At 40.8% G+C, this 17,369-nt stretch overlaps 1 protein-coding gene across 1 annotated transcript in view; it reads right to left on the reverse strand.

Annotated features, from left to right (window-relative positions):
- Positions 1 to 17,369, reverse strand: part of TUSC3 (tumor suppressor candidate 3) — a 133,385-nt gene that overhangs the window by 75,935 nt on the left and 40,081 nt on the right. Inside the window, exon 2 of the mRNA XM_066631949.1 lies at positions 16,235 to 16,404. Coding sequence (XP_066488046.1) covers positions 16,235 to 16,404 — 170 coding nt within the window. The remainder of the gene's footprint in view (positions 1 to 16,234; positions 16,405 to 17,369) is intronic.

Below are 17,369 nucleotides of genomic sequence, written 5' to 3' on the forward strand. Positions count from 1 at the left end.
TGGGCTTATCTTGTTTGCATTTTCTAACATGCCCTAAGACAGCCATTTAAATCTGGAAATTTAGTGGCAGTTCCTTCTTTGTACATACAGCTATTAATTCAGGATGGAAACAGACTGAAAAGTGCTTTTTGAACACAGGTTATTCCGATTCCAGTTCCTACACATGTCTACTTGGAAGGACATTTCATTGTTTCCCGTTGGACTTTACCAAGCAAGTAAGGACAAAGGACTGTAACAGCATGGTCCACTAAACACAAGAGAATGTACAGCTGGGCCTCATCTTACAAGCAATTGACTTGTAGGAATTCAACTATCTTGTTCAGTCCCTCTCCCTACACCAAAAAAAGTCAGAGGAAAACCCATTTCTGCCCACCATTCAACTTACGAGGATTGCCCAGAAAGTAATGCACCACATTTTTTTTCTCAGCCTACAGTAATGGTACGAATGTGAAACTTTAGATATACATTATTTGAATTTTCAGGAGTGTGCACACAAATTTTTGGTTTCTTCAGACAAACAGCGTAGCTGCAGCAGTGTTTCGAAATGGCGTCTGTAAGTGATGTACGTTACAAGCAGCGTGTCGTCATTGAATTTCTCACTGCGGAGAAAGAAACTGTTGGGAACATTCACAAATGTTTGTGTACAGTTTATGGAGAATCTGCAGTCGACAGAAGTACGGTTAGTCGCTGGGCACAGAGGGTGAGGCCATTAGAAGGCGGTTCGACAGAGCTCCAAGATTTGCAGCGTTCGGGGCGGCCATCCACGGCTGTCACACCTGACAAGACGCAGCTTGCAGATGTGCTAATTTGCGAGGACCGACGCATAACGACTAGGCAGTTGGCGCTGAAGCGGTCAATCAGCAAAGGAAGTGTGGATGCAATCATCCGTGCTCTTGATTACTCAAAAGTGTGTGCACGATGGGTTCCGCGCTGTCTTACGGTGGACCACAAATCTCTCAGAAAAAACATTTCTTCTGAGTTGCTGAAACATTTTGAAGATGAGGGGGAAGCGTTCTTGTCCAGGATTGTGACAGGTGATGAAACGTGGGTTCACCATTTTGAGCCCGAAACAAAACCACAGTCAATAGAATGGCGTCATCCTCAATCTCCACAGAAGAAAAAATTCAAAGCAACTGCTTCCACCGGTAAGGTCATGATCACTGTGTTTTGGGACTGTGAGGGCATCATACTCATTGATGTGATGCCAAGAGGCAGCACCATTAATTCTGAAGCTTATGTGAAGACATTAACCAAACTCAAGAAGCGCTTCCAGTGACTTCAGCGGCATAACAACCCAGGTGAATGTTTGATTCAACATGATAACGCTCGGCCTCACACAAGTTTGAGGACTTTGGAACACATCACTAAACAGGGTTGGACTGTGTTACCCCATCCACCCTACAGCCCTGACCTAGCTCCCTCAGACTTCCACTTGTTTGGGCCATTAAAGGATGCCATTCGCAGAAGACATTTTGAGGATGACGGTGATTTACACAGTGCAGAAATGGCTTCGTGACCAGAACAAGGAGTGGTACCGACAGGGCATACATGCCCTTGTGTCTCGCTGGAGGAAGGCCATAGAACTGGACGGAGATTACGTGGAAAAATAGGGAGTGGAGAAGAAACATCATTCTTTCTTGTGTGTAAGTTTCATTGTGTTCAATAAATAATTGTTGAAGAAAAAAAATGTGGTGCATTACTTTCTGGGCCACCCTCGTACATAGTTCATGCCCTGGAGAAGCCTAAAATGAGAGAATGAAGCTGCTGTTCCCTCAACTGTCTCAGTTCCCATGTGTCTCTAGTACTGTGCTTTTACTTCTTAATGAGACTGTAGGGTTTTTTGTTATTTTTGTTTTTTGCATTTAAGGGAGTTTTGGTTACAAGCAATTTTGGTTTTATGCGCTGACATCTGAATGTAACACAAAAATAAAATGCAGGCTGCTGAACTTCCTTGGAAACCTGAAATATTCCATTTGAACCTGCAAAAGGGGAATTTCTACCCCCCCCCCCATTTTTTGCCTTTGGGGGAAAGAAAATGGCTTACTGTGATTTACCACAAATACCAATATTTTTCTCTTTCACTTGATTCTTTATTTCATTCCTTAAAAAGCCACTAAATGCCAAGTAGCTGTTTCTGTGGTATCATTTTTTAGGGGTGGAGGATTACAGGAGCTGAAAAAAATTTGAAGCTTTTCTAAAAGCATATGTAAGTATGAACGGGAGGACTAGTTTAAAAAGAAAAAGCAGATTTACAACTTTTGTGAGTTTATTTTTTGAACTGGGGTAAATGTACCACTGTACGTTTGTAACAAAATACCCTCAGCACCCTGAACTGTGCTGCTAACGCTCATAAATTAAAGATTTTCTTGGTTCATCACCCTCCACTTGATATCCCACCTCTATCAATGCCAACAGTTATCTCTGAGGACTGTACATTCTCTTGAGTTTAGTGTGCCATGAGAGACTGAGTTTTTTATACAGTCAAAACAGGAACGTTCATCTCTTCGTTAGCAACATAGCACACACAAGGCCACTGAGTATACACAAACCAGATGTTTGAGGGGGCAAAGGAATTCCTGAAAATATTGGTACGTTTTCCTAAGACCTGCCAAGTATTTCCCCAACACAATTTTTGCTTGGCAAGAACTATTTTCTATCTGCCACTGCACATCTGTGCACATAAACCCAGAAGAACAGGCGTTCAAGTAGGACAAATGCAATCACCACTGATCAAGTAGAAAAGGGGGAAAAAGAGATATTGCAGCTATATAAGATTTTTAGCCCCGTTTTGACAGAAAAACGATTCCCTATCAGTAAACACCATACTAACGAAAGGTTTCTCCTACAAGAAGAAAACCAATATTTCTATGCTATGATCAGAAAAAAAAATATGACTGCAAATGCTCCAAAATTTGGAGTCCAACAGAAAGCCAAGTGTTTGCTTTTTTGTTGTCAACTGATGAGTAGAATTATTCCCTTCTTTCAAAATCCCACTTAAAAGGGTAAGGCTTGAAAACAAGGCTGGCTTATTGGTACACAGAATCTGTCACTTTCTAATGAATTAATGTAGCATCTTCATTAGCGTCCTGTAGAGGGCAGTCAAGCAGCATCAAATGGCTTCTGCCAGGGCTTAAGTAATAACTGTAGGGCATGGTTGCATTAAACTAACTATAACAGCAATTCTGAAGTTTTAATACAAGAACAAAATGATAACATCAGTTCAGTCCAACGCGATCATTTTCGTCAGTCGTCTTATTGGAAGCTATTCATGTAAAACCATAAAGACAGCTGGGCAATCAATGTATGCCAATAAGTCTATAATGCTAATGCACTCTCCATTTTCAATTTAAAGTCACTTGCTAATTAATGAATGTTTACAATCCTTTTGCAAAAAAAAGAAAAAAAAAAGACTGCAACCTCTGCTGGAATTTCAAGTTCATTATTTTATGTTTGATTGTGTTTTTAGTAACAGATTAGATTCAAATTATTGCATGCAAGGGCCAGATATAGCTTTATTGAGAGAGAAAAAGGCTTATTAAACACCAAAGTGTCGTAAAAGAACCACAGGTGAACTACAATATTTGGATGCTAATTCAGAAAGAATGCCTGAGTTGTTGTAAAAGAACAAAAAGCCATATCTAGTTCTCTTTGTAAAGAGCTACCCTTCATAACCTGTTTAGAATACACAGACATAGGCGTGCGCTGCTTAACAACGTTCCGCTTAATGATGGACCATATATAAGACAGTGGTCCAAGCACAAGGAAGAGGCTCTTAATGAGGTAATCATGTTTCCCATAGCCTGCAGCAAAGTGTCTGTTTTCATGGCTCTCCATGCCAAGAAGCTACCGATCCAGTAGCCTCTGCAGCCAACTAGCATCTGGCAGGGAGTGTTGGTTTACATAACAAAGGCACTAAATTGGACTGAACTTTCAACTTAACCTAATCACATAACAACTGGGATTGGAGAAGAGGTGCACACCTGTGTGTGTGTGTGTAAAGATGGGGTATAAATCTATGACGTAAATGAATAAACATAAATGTAAAACCTGCCTGAATTGGGATGGAGAAAATTTAAAGTACATATATGCAGTGTGTGTGCGTGATATAGTAGAATCAAGTTACAAGAACAGAAAACAGCCAAGGAGCCCTTTGGTCCTCAGGCAAATGCCTCCACTCACTTCTCCAGTCCCTGAGCAACTAACATTTGGAGTAGGCTTCTTTATCAGGCAGAGAGGGTGAGGATAATTTCCTACAACTGTCCCATTTTCGGGTCACTGGTGGGAGCCAGACAGATCTCTGTCTGCCATGTGATCATTTTGGGAGGGAGGGGCACAATCTTCCAGGAGCCTGAGTCTTTCCCTATGTACTATTAGTGTGCCTTCCTTGGAGTCATGAAGATATTCACATTAAGTAAATATTTCACAAGTTGAAAGAGATGCTTCACTTGGAGACAATGAGTTAAGAGGAAGAACACAGGAAGAGAGAGAAGTTTTATCTCCCTTTCTCAAAGCACAAGAACCAGAGGACATCCAATGAAACTGATAGGCAGGGGCACCAAGATGGAGAAAAGGAAGCACTTCTCCACTTGGCACATAATGAATCTATGCAAGGGAGCAACAATGGAGGGGGGAATATGCCTTCAACTCTCATTTGTGAGCTTCCCAGGGGCATCAGATTAGCCCCATGGGAGCAAGGATGCTAAACTACATGGGCCCAGGCCTGATCCAGCAGGGTGATCCTTACGAAAACTTTGAAATAGAACCAAGGGAGGGTAGGGTGAGAAAACCCCAAGTTTAAAACTTCTTATTCCATGAGTCTGTTTTGAGGCTAAAATGGAATAACCCCCCATAGCTGCCCTGAGTTTCTTGAAAGAAGGGAGGGATACCAGTATGATTGGATATAATCCTACTTGGGTTGTATCATGACTAAGCACTGCTGAAGTTAAAGAGACGAGGTAATCATGAGAAATGCAGATCCCATTAACTTCAATGGGGCTTGGTCACTACTAACTTTCTTAAAACACAGCTCATTGCATCTTTGAAATTTTTGTGAAGTTTGCTAACTGACTTTAGTTAAGCATTTGCCATTTACTTATGGAGTTCACCATTTGTCATTTCAGAGAAGTGGGAGTAATTCAGGCTTACAAATAGATACTTACATAATTGCCTGTGGTAAGAATATGCCTCTGGATAGAAAAGGGCAGATTTTTTTTTGATTTTTTTTTTTAGGTATTTAGTTTTCTTTTAGGCAACAAATGACTAGCACAGGTGTGTAGGCTAGTGAAAAATCTCTGAGGGCTAGCAAAATTTAGTGGCCTTCTTTGGAAGGCAGGAATGATGACATTGGGTCTGTGCAGTCAGGATTGTTTTAGTTAATGAGCTGAACTACAGTTCCAGCAATGTGACCCTATACATCTTAACTCAACAGTACATTTCCTGGTATTCAGTGGGGCTTACTCTCAGGTAGTACAGGACTGCAGCCTACGATTTTGTCTGGCATTTGCTTCTACCACTCACTGACCCCGGAAAAAAGCTAAAGATTTTGAACAAACAGTATTACTGCCTGTTTTGTTAACATGTTAAGCCACAAATGCTCAGTCCATTTTCCATCACCCCATGACCTCCATCTCCTTTAACCATGAACGGAATGGCCAGTGACATCCTGCAGGGCATTCCAGCCATTCAGCCAAGATCTATTCAGTTCTACTGCCTACCCTGTCCCCAAAGTCCCGTTTAACAGACAGTCATTATCCATATATTTTGTTGTGAAGTCAGTACTGCTACAAAGACAGCTGCATGGTCTCAGCATCTGCTACCAGCTGTCTCAAGGGGACATATTCCCCCTTTCCCCTCCACCTCCAGCAAACCCTGCAAAGGTAACATTTCAGTAAGAAAGGGAACTGGAAGTACACAGGCAGGATAGTGTGAAGAACAAAATAGTTGGCAAAGGCCTACTCATTCCTCACTCAGGAATGGTGATTAAGAACATACTGCATGCTGACAGCAGGCACAGCAGGCAACAAGCTACACGCCCGGTTTGGCGCTGGGCACCAGCTCTGTGAGGAGGCTAGGCAGTAAAGTGGAGCTCATCCAGTTTTCAGTGTTAACTCCAGCTCCTCACACTTGCACAGCAGGCAAGAGCGCTAATTTCATTAAGGTGAAGATGAAAGCGTGGCATAAATTGGAAAGCAAACGCTGAGGAGCAGCTGGACCAAAGCAAGAAGAGGGAAGCAGCAGAGAGAAATTGTAGCCTCATGTCTTATGATACCACAAGGTGATCTGAAAAGCTGTGCCAATTCCCACATCCTCTACTTATTCCTCTTGTAGAACATCTGAAGCAACTCGACATATGACCCTCCCTCACTCTAAATCTGAAACTCATGCATCTCAATAAAGGCAAGAAGTGGGATTCCCTGATCCAGATATCAAAGTCGTAGAATTTGAGGAACTGCCAATAACTCAAGCTTTACTTCCTCTGGCATTGCTTAATGTGCGATGCCACTGCCTACTCTCTCCCTGATAAGTCTCACAGCATGCAAAGCCAGCCCAAGTGTCAAAGAAAACAAAGAAAACTAAATAGTTCAATAGATTACCACGGAGCATTCTGCCAAGGGGCATAAGGAAAGTTTGTTCCTTCACTTAGCGTGTTAATAAGGATACTGAACTCACAGAATGCTCACCCTTCTCCCCATCTGGATTAGAATTCAATGAAATACCAAAATGTTGCAGACTTATGCAGCTATAATGTTGCTGTAGATTCTGAATGTACATACAGATTAGTGCCTACCCCCAAGCCAATAAGCAAATCTGAATGTTTTCCCAATCAGATTATTAGCTGCCCCATTCAGATTATTAGCAATGGCACCAACCACTTATTCAAGTGGAAGGGGAGCAGATAGGACTGAAACAAATCCCCCTCTTCTCTCTCCTACTCCATCTCTCCTAAATGGGTGATCAGCATCCATCTGCATGCAACTAAAGTTACACAAAGAGAGAGAAGCAAGCTTCCACAACAGTATGGCCCTAACAGGGTTGGAACATCAGTATTTCAGCAGTCCTCTCTAATTTGGAATAATTTCTCCTAATACAGTGGGATAAAAAAAGGCATGTTGAGAGTACTTCCCTGTTGATATAAAAACAATGAAAACATGCGAACAGTACTAAAAAAGCCTGCAGGTGGCTCACATCTATAGCATGCTTCCTGCATAGGGCCCCCCATCAATATTTCACGGTTCTATATGCCAATTTAATTATATTGTTCCTCCTGCAATCACAAGGCTCCTTGCAAATTCCAATTTCTGCAAAGCTTCAAATATACAGTTCGGAATAAAGCAGCCACATTGGGTAATTTTAGGCAAAAGGAGATTTACATTCAAAGGGAACATGATCTTGCTTTGGTGCGAAGGCCCACGCTTATAGGATTTGAGATTAATAGACTCAGCAGGGACATAATGCAGGAATCCGGACGACTGAAAGCAATCTGATTGCTTGAGGTCTAGCTGTTGCTGTTGGAACACTCTGAGCTAAGATAGGGTACAAAAAGTATGCGCTGGGATTGAGCATGGGAAACATAAGAGGCTCTCATTGTTATCCCCCTTTTGTGTTCATACCATTCCATTTTAGGAATATTTAGCCAATATCTTATTTCCTTGAAGTGAAGGCTGCATTGTGGTTAAGTGTTCTAAGAAATAATACTACCATAATGCTTCTTGCAGGTTCTAAGCGCATTTCCAACACTATTACAGACTAGAGAGTGAAAAGTTAACCTTTATCATTGATTCAGCTCAACCCATTTAATCTCTTATTTTACAGATTTAGCCTGCTCCAGAGCTTTGCCAGTGCTACAATGCTCCTGGTGAGCTCCAGGCTAGCCCAGGTGTCCTCATTTATTACACTGTCAGGAAGAGCTATGTGGTTGCAATGAGAACATACTCACTGCTGTCCTCAACTCTGCAAGGACTGGGGACAGTGTGGTTGCACACACAGAAGTTCTTTGCAAACCTCAGAATAAAAGACTAGAGTTTCACAGCATATTGTCAATTCTTATGAGAAGGCTGATGGTATATAACTGCTCTAACTCCTCTCCTTAGAACAGCTATACACAATCAGCAGTCTTACATGATGGCCATGACAGCAAACCACAGATCACTGCACCAGAAAAAAGCCATCTGGGTGTGGTACAGCACTTTCCATTCCAAATATACTGTATATGCTAGAGCAGTGGTTCTCAAACATTTTAGTACCAGGATCCATTTTTTAGAATGACAGACTGCCGGGACCCACTGGAAGTGATGTCATGGCCTGAGGAGACATCATCAAGCAGGAACATTTTTAACACCCCCCAATATGACAAAATCAAATCAATCAATTAAGTAAATTAAAAAGTTTACAATAAGTAAAGTTTGCCTATGTGAAGAGTCTTGAATTAAAGTCAAAGGTGCAATCTAATTGACCAAGAAAGGCAGTCTATAAATACCAGTTTATTATTATTATTATTATTATTATTATTATTATTATTATTATTATTATTAAAGTACAAGTTTAAAAATTTATTTAAAATAAAGACGAACCCTCCCAAGCTGTTGCTGATCTGTTTTAGAAAAAAATTTCCCAAACATCCTGAAGGCTGCAATCCTATTCACACTTACCTGGGAGTAAGCCCAACTAGTGGGTCCCTACCCACAGTTTGAGAAACCCTGTTGTAGAGACATCTCCTGCCAGTCTCTTGAGTCAGGGAGAAAAAAAGGGGGTCTTATAAGTATTCACAGGGATTTTGGAAATGACTGGAAAGCAGCAATCCTACTCCAAGTCTTTAACTAAGCAGGGAGGGGATCTCTAAAACTCCTGCTGAACCATAAACAAAAAAGACTGAAATTGATCACTGCTTTCCGATCTATTCTTATGTCCATCAATGTCTGGGATGAGCCTACACACATAACCTGGCTCAGAAGTAACACAAGCAATCCCCAAACCTCACAAAGAGCTGCTACAAGTATCCCTGCTTCCTGAATCTTTCCAGGGTTCACAATTACAGGGACAAGCTCAGAACTAAGAGAGGAGGGTTAGGACTTGTCCTGCAGTTGTATTAGGCCTTAGAGGCAATGGGTGTGACAATGGGCGCAATCCTAACCCCTTATGTCAGTGCTTTCCAGCACTGACATAAGGGCCATGCAGCTCTGAGGTAAGGGAACAAACACTCCCTTACTTTGAGGTGGTCTCTGTGAGTGACACCCAACTGCAGGATGCAGCACACATCCCATTGGAAAGTACTGACATAAGGGGTTAGGATTGCGCCCTCTGAAGCTCAGCATGATCACAGACAACAACCTTCGATAACAAATGACCATCAGGTCATACTTTTTCACTGGCTACATAGGTCATAACAAAATGTGTAGGCCCCGAGGCTGTTCTTGGGGGAAGAACAACCAAGTATCTTGTAGCACCTTAAAGATGAACCAGTTTATTTCACCATAAGCTTTCATGGATTTTGGTTCACAAAATCAGTTTATATTGCAATAAATTGGCTAACCTTTCTAAAAAACGTTTATTAAAACTTTTTTAAAATCAAAGTACAAAAAGTTGTAACAAGAACCAGATATACATATTTGTTTATGCACATATATTAATATACATCACTTGTATAAATATCATCAGCTGGAAAGTGTGATCAAATTTTGCCAAAGCCTTACTTAAAGTGTCCAAGTGGGCACAAATCTGTTGCAACTCTGTCAACCTTCTCTAAACTGTTAGCTATACCCTGGCTGCATAATAATACCATTTATCTTCCCATTCTGTGACTATAAGTATCATATCTGATTTCCATACTGTTGTACAAGTCCTCGGTGCTCCTGGCATGGATGTGACTGAGGCTACAATCCTATTCACACTTTCCTGGGAGTAAGAGCCATTGACTATAATAGTTCTTCCTTCTGAGTAGACATGCATAGGATTGGTCTGTAATTCTTTGCATATTCCTTAGGACAGTTCTTAGTATATGATAAGTAAAAATAGAGCCTCATGTGTCATATACTGCCCACTCACCTTGAATGAATCTGCTTCTAATTTTGCATGTAAAGTACTCCCAACACTCCACAGACATTCCAAATTGGTTAGCCTTTATAAGGCAATGTGTAAGCCATGCTGCAGCGGAACACTAGTGTGATATAGTAGGTGTGTGTTAGACAAGGAAGTGGGAGACCCAGTATCCATTCCCCACTATTCTACAGAGCAGGCTGGAGGTTTGAGGTGGTCTTCTACATTTCTCCTTCCACAATGTTGAACCACAGCAACTTTAAATACGTGAAAACTATAGGTATCAAGCAAAATGTCTCCTGATTTAACAAGTAAATGGACTTGAGCTTCTAGAAGTCATTCTCGATCAGCTGAATGACCATGCAGTAATCTAATAAACCATGACCCTCAACTTGGGTCATGCATACCAAACATTTTAGCTAGTGGTGATCACCCAATCTTAATTAGTTGGACTCCCAGGTATACTCACTTACACATAGAAGACCAAACAGGGCCTCTGATTCATGGACAAGCCCCTGGGGTAAAATACGTGGTGGGTAAATTGATATTCACCCAGGGTTTTCATGAGCACCATATCCAGTAAAGAGATCTTGAGACTGGCTATTGAGAAAGTAACTCTTGCTTGGAGGCTTCTTCATGGCATCCGGTTGGCCACTGCGAGAAGCACGCTGAACTAGATGAGCCCTGGGCACAATCTAGCAGCACTCTTATCTTGTGTTCATTCATCACCAGGGAATTACAATTCAAACTGACAAGTTGAACAGAAATACATATGGTAGTCACTTCATCATTTGCACATAGCATTTGGTTTTTCCTAGGTCCCTGTAGTGCTATGACTGATGCTGCTTCATCATGTACTGGTGGCAAGAGTGCAACAAGTCCCCATTGCCTTAGAGTGCACCATCGTAGTATGATCCTCATAGCTATGCAAGTAGGTCACCCACATTATCGTTCCACTGGTCCAGTTGGGGCAGGCAGTTGGTGAAGATTGGGCTTTCCTCCATAGCTTGGATAGTTTTCAGCTTGTCATATCCCCCCCCCTTTTCTGGAGAGGTGATTCAGTCCTACACCAGGGCTTGGGTTCCCTTGCTGGTTAAGGGAGAGTGCGTTTATTCTCTGTTGGCCCAACCATGGACAAGTTGAAATGGATTGCACCAGCAGTGTTGAGAGGAGTCCAAAGAGATGGTTGATTCAGGGTGCACTTCACCCCAGGTCTGCCAGCACACCCCTCCAGCCCTCCACTGACACAAGTGACAACAATCTGCTTCCTGCTTACCAAAATGAGAAGTGATCATCCACCTCCTTACCTTTCTCCCATGCAATTCCCTTAAAGTCAAAAGTGCAGGACTTCGAGCTCTATTTACAGGGATAGCACACATTCACCCCTTTAAATAAAATCAGAAGTTTCAAGCTTTCAGATTTGAAGAAACTGTGTGAGGGGCAGAGCTCCAGGTTGTATCACTCCTGGTTTTAATACATGTGTGGTGGGCCCAGCTAAGGTTCAGTTTTGGACATGATTTGTAAAACTACAACTATTTCAAATTCAATGTGATGTCCATTGTTTTACTATAGAACAAAAGCAGTGCTCTAAACTCAAGTCAAGAACTTGGGGAGGGACTTGCTAGATTCAAGAAGACTCAGAACCAAAACTGCCTCTTTTGAATGATTCTATATTAATACTATGAAGAAAGAATTGTAAAATTTCCACTATTGGTCTGCTCTAATAGTTTGAAGAAGAGGGGCAACAATGATAAAAGGTTGAAAACACACTGTATAGGAGAAAGGACTGAAAAGGTACTGTAAACAGTTTCCTTAAAAAAAACTGCATTGGTTAGTTATATAAAAAGCTGGCGTGAAACAAGAGTAAGAAAAACCATTCACCACACTCACTGAAAGGATAAAACAATGCCTAGAAGACCACAGCAGAAAGGATAAGAGGGCAAAGGATGGGTAGAGAGATGCCCTTTTAAATGGCTGTGGATATTCAGCTTGAAAAGAGTGGAACATCATGACACTCTCTTATAGTTAAGGGCAGTAACACACTTTTAGAGATTTCATTCAGTCACTTTCCAACATTATGCAGTAGTTCATTTTTAACCAGACACAATCAAACTTTCACACAGCTGTAGTTATAATAACTTAGCAGATTTTTGCTGGAGGAGGTAGCTTTTACACTACATTTGCTGAACAAAATTGATAGTTTCAGTTAGTTACCTTACAGAAAAGAAAAAGTAATTTCCATGGAACTAATCATTAGCTCCCAAATGATCAACTGAAAGTTAATGATAAGGGACAGATCTAAAGGATGCTCTGACTTTCTTCATTAACGTAGACGTCTGAGCCATGGTGAGGGGAATTGCTTCAGATGACCAAAAGATCAACTTTGGGGCTTTGTGACAAATGAAGAGGAAAATGATATGATTAAATTGCACCCCACAGTCAGCCGTGCTCAGATCTGGGTTGTGTCTATTCTAAAGAAAGCACACTGCAGAATTAGGCAGAGCTATGAGACTTGAATAAGTTGGAAAAATTAAGTAGGAAAATGAAGTAAGAAAGTTATGTAATTTTTTTGTTTTTACAAGCCTCAAGGAAGGGCAAAGAGCAATAGTGAACACTGAAGCCCTGAGATTTTAACCCTGCAAAAAGCTGCCAGAGATTTTAACCCTGCAATGCCCATACACCAAGTTTGTCTTCATCTGTAAATCAAGAAAAGTCCCAGAAAATCTTGGTACACTGATGTCTGCAACTCGGTATCCAGTGCTTTTCTCACAGACCAAATTAAACCAAGGAACGACTGTGCCCATATGAGCCTACCTAAGATGATGATGATGATGATGATCATCGTCTCAGAGGTTTCACAAATATGACAGGTAGAAAGTAAATGGAGAGTCTTCTGTGGTTGCACAATGACTATGGAATTCCTTATCCAGGAAGGTTTGTCAGGCCCCCCCCCAACCTTGCCGTTTTAACAAATGAACCAACAAAACGTTTTAATTCCACTGGACATTCAGTTGATTTTAGTTTAACATTTTATGCTGACTGTTATGAACATAGCTGGCATTTACACTGCTGTTTATGTTGTGAGAACCGTCATTCTATTTTCTCCACTTGGATTTCTTGCTTTATGTTCTTAAACTTGTGAGCCACTTTGTGTAATTTTTTTTATATATAAGAGTGATGCATAAATGTAAAGTAGTAAATGAAGGCAGACAATTTTAGCCATACTTCTATTTTCTTAAAAGTGTTATACATTAAGAACTCATTTCTTTTTCTTCTTTTAAAAATGTACTATATATAATAAGGTATAAAAATATAGTTTCAGCCCAAACTATATCACTTGTCTCGCTGCAGAAAATCACCTGGGCAACAGTTAAGGGGAGACACTGTAAATTTTGCATTTAAGAATATTTCCCTATGTCTTATGAAAAAAACAACAACTTTGCAACAACAATTTTTTCAAGTTTCATGCGCCATTAATATTGGAGCACATAAAAAACATAAATATGAAATCTGTAAAACATCCTACATATGTTTACTGCACACTGAACATTGAAAGCATTGATTCTGAGAGAGTCCAATAATAAAAATCATACTTTAGCAAAACAATTTTTTAAGAAAAAAAGAGTCTATTGATTCCAAAAAGGTCAAATGAGAAATTACCATGCTGAGATTTGGTGTGTGTTTCGTTTTGAAAACATTGATGATTGAAAGTGAAATCTTACAGTTCAGATAATGACACATTCAGCTGCTCATTGCAAAACCCACAGCGTACACTGAATTTAACAAAGGTTTTCTGTATATACTTACAACTCCTGGCGTTTAATTACTCACCAATTTGAATGACTTCAACTCTGGGTTATTTTCAGGAGCAACAGCATCAACTTGATTTAATTCATATTGTACCCTACAGCAAAGCTAGATCTTAATTTCACATTTGTTTGAAAGGTTTTGAACTAGAAGCAATGAGTTAATTGTTTCTTATTTTAGACGTCCAGCTGCATTCAGCCTGAAATGACTAAGCCTGCAGTCCTAATATTTACTTGGACGTGAATTTCACTGAAATGAATGGAACGTGCTCAAGGTCTACGACATCCAACAGGATGAACCTTTTTCCACTGCAGTAAATGGCATCCCCTTATTAAATGACAATATTTGTACAGCATTAAATTCCAGTAACAAAAGGTTTACCCACAGACCAACATAGGAGAATTTCTGATTAGCTATTTCGTATAGTAATCGGAACAGCAACCATTTAAAGCTGGTCTTATTATTCCTGAACTTCTGCCTACTGTGGGTGAGCAATTTTTTGAGACACAATAGGCTATGTTCCAATTGCCAGCCCAATTCCATCGTGTCAACCTGTCAGTCTAAAAAAGACCTACTGTAGCCTGTTGAGGAGGAGTCCCCTGCTGAAAAAAAGTGACTATAATGGCAAGACTGACCTACAGAAATCCCAATAGAGAAGCTCATAGAAAAGCATTACATGATTGTTCTGTGTATGAATTACATCTATATCCCATCTTTTTTCTCCACATAAGTCAAGGCAGTGTACAGGAAAGCCTGTTGCCCATTTCAACACTGACCAGATCTAGATCTGCTTATCTTCAGCAAAGTGGTTACATTATTTGCCTTCAGACTATGCCCTCGGACAGTGATGGTGAACCTTTGAGCTAACTTAATTCTACTGGCATATCAACCCTCCCCCCCTCCAACAAAAGAGAAACAATTCTTTACGCCATCTCTCTCTCTCTCTCTGAAATGAACAGGAGCAATGGGCACTGAGAAACATGTGCTGCTCCTGTTCACTTCAAACAGAAGCCCTACTTATGGAGCTCCCGTAAGTAGGTAGGTAGGTGGACACCTTTTCCTGAGACTAAGGAGGGAGAACAGAGACAACCCCATCTCCCTTTCCCTTTATTTATTGGAGCATCATGTACATCTTGTCTCCCTCCTCCACGCCACTTCACTTTGTTTGGTAGGACTAAAAGAAGGAGGAAAAGAGATGGGAAGTCTCTGGTGGGCTGACAGCAGATTGGCAGGCCAAATCTGCACACATATGCACAGGAAAGTTTAAAAGGGCATGGAAGTGAAGGGGAGAGGAAACCGAGGAGACCAACACATGTGTGCCCTGGACTTTAATGCTGGATATACTGGCCAGTGGTTCATTGATGATCTTGCACGGGGGCCCCATTAGAAGTGTGGTCCAATGTGATCAACAAAAATTGCAATCAGCAAGAAGTGGGTTAAAGCTGGCCCTGGGTGCAGGATCACATATGTTTTGTTCATTTTGTTTCTTTGGTAACTCACATAGGCAGAATAGTTGTTGTCAGATGTTGGTGAATGCTGGCCTGTCACCCAAAATACTGTGGAGTGTCACCTTTGACATGCCTGTAATAGGTTAGCCACCACTGCCCTAGGAGAATGATTGGGTGTATGAAGAATCTCCATTAATCATGATAGCAGATGCCCAAGGGCTGCTTCAAACATCATGCCCAGTGTACAAGCAAGTATCCACAGGTTTTGCATCAGTGGCATCCCCCATAATGCATAAGTGTCTTTACAACCTTTTTCACCACTTATATGTGCCATCTGATGATGTACACACAGAGAATGCAGTTTCTGCAGCATGTGACACAGATCTAGGGATGCCCAGGTAACTAGGATTTCCTAGTCAACATGACTGGTTCATTCTTACGTCCAGTTCTTACCCAATTCTTACGTCCATCACAACATAATTGAAAATTGGGTGAACAATTTCTTACTGCTTAAAGAGCACCTCGTTATATAAACTCAGGCTTCAATCTTATGCACACTTACAAGATATGGGGAAAAGGTCCCTATCAGCAGACACAAATTGCCCAGAAGATCTCTCAGCAGCAGTAACCAGTCAGTCAATATGTAAAACATCGAATGTCTTAGAACGATTTTATGTAGCCTGAAGAACCCAAGATTAAAAAGCACCCAACTGTTGCAACCAGCAAATTAAGCATAATGTTCTTTAAATACAAAAATTAATAAATGAATATTTAACTTGCATCCCACAGATACAAGCAGGAGGAAAGCTCCATGAGAGCAAACTAGATAAATGAAGGCTCCGTGAGTTGATTATGTAGTGGGGGGGAAACTGTTAAGGGCAAAGTATTTATTGAAGACAGAAGACCAAAAAAAAAAAAAAAGATCTGTTTCCAAGTGTATACCTTACCTGCAAACAGAGCACTGCCTTTGTGGCTGGAGAGCTGTGAACATCACAATCACTGAATAGTTGCGAGGCGGGGCCTTTACAAATCTCCTGAATTTGTCTCCATTCATGCGGATCACTGAGCGCCTGGCACTCCATTCCATAAGTTGTTCCACCTTCTCAGCTAATAGATTCTGTAATCAAGAACAAGGAAAAGATTGGGTGTTGTATTTTGCCATGCTACCTAAGTCCTAGCACGAGTTCAGACTTCTAATTAGGTATATCACATTAGTAGAAATCATCTATCCTCTTATAGATGGTTACTGTCTTGGACAAGCTTTACCAGCTGGGTAGGGCTGGCAAGAGACTTTCCAGCAACAGACCTTCCATGTTACACATGTCCCAAAAGCACACCCTGTAATACACTGCTTCAATTCATGGGACGAAAGACCAGCACAACCTCTCTCCACCACTACGCACATGTCATCACATACAAGCAGCTTACACTATGAGGAGGCTTGTATGAACAACTGCTTGATTTATACAATTTTTTTTGAATTGTGTATTCCCCTTCAATGGGGGAATCAGGCCATCACTCATGCTGGCTACCACGTGAAACACCAAACTCATATGTGGTGGTAAGCTGTATCACACCAAACTAGAGTCCTTGCCTGGTGTAAGCATAATTCAAGTCTAGGAGAACAAGTTGATGACAATTAGTTGGAGTCATGCCAGGCAAATCAATACTAGACTTCACACATTTCCACTCAGTGCTTATAAATAAATACAAACAAAACATGCTCTATTTTGTTCTTGATAAAGTTTTAGCATTTTGACATATTTAAAAAAGTTAAGGAGAACATGGGAACAAAATTGTACCAAATACAAATAAATACAAGAAAGCAAACTGGGAGTAAAAACCACTCCACTATGAAGCCTGTAACACAGTATTTCTCAAACTGTGGGTTGGGACCCACTTGGTGGGCTGCGAGCCAATTTCAGGTGGGACCCAATTCATTTCAATGCGTATTTTATTTTTAATATATTAGACTTGATGCTACCATGGTATGTGACTGCATTTGGGGAAATGTTACAGATCCGTACTTTTAACAGGTTACTATGTACATACATTTAAAAATGAGAGTGAACATGGCTTACT

This window comes from Tiliqua scincoides, chromosome 6, assembly GCF_035046505.1.
Source record: "Tiliqua scincoides isolate rTilSci1 chromosome 6, rTilSci1.hap2, whole genome shotgun sequence".
NCBI lineage: Eukaryota > Metazoa > Chordata > Lepidosauria > Squamata > Scincidae > Tiliqua > Tiliqua scincoides.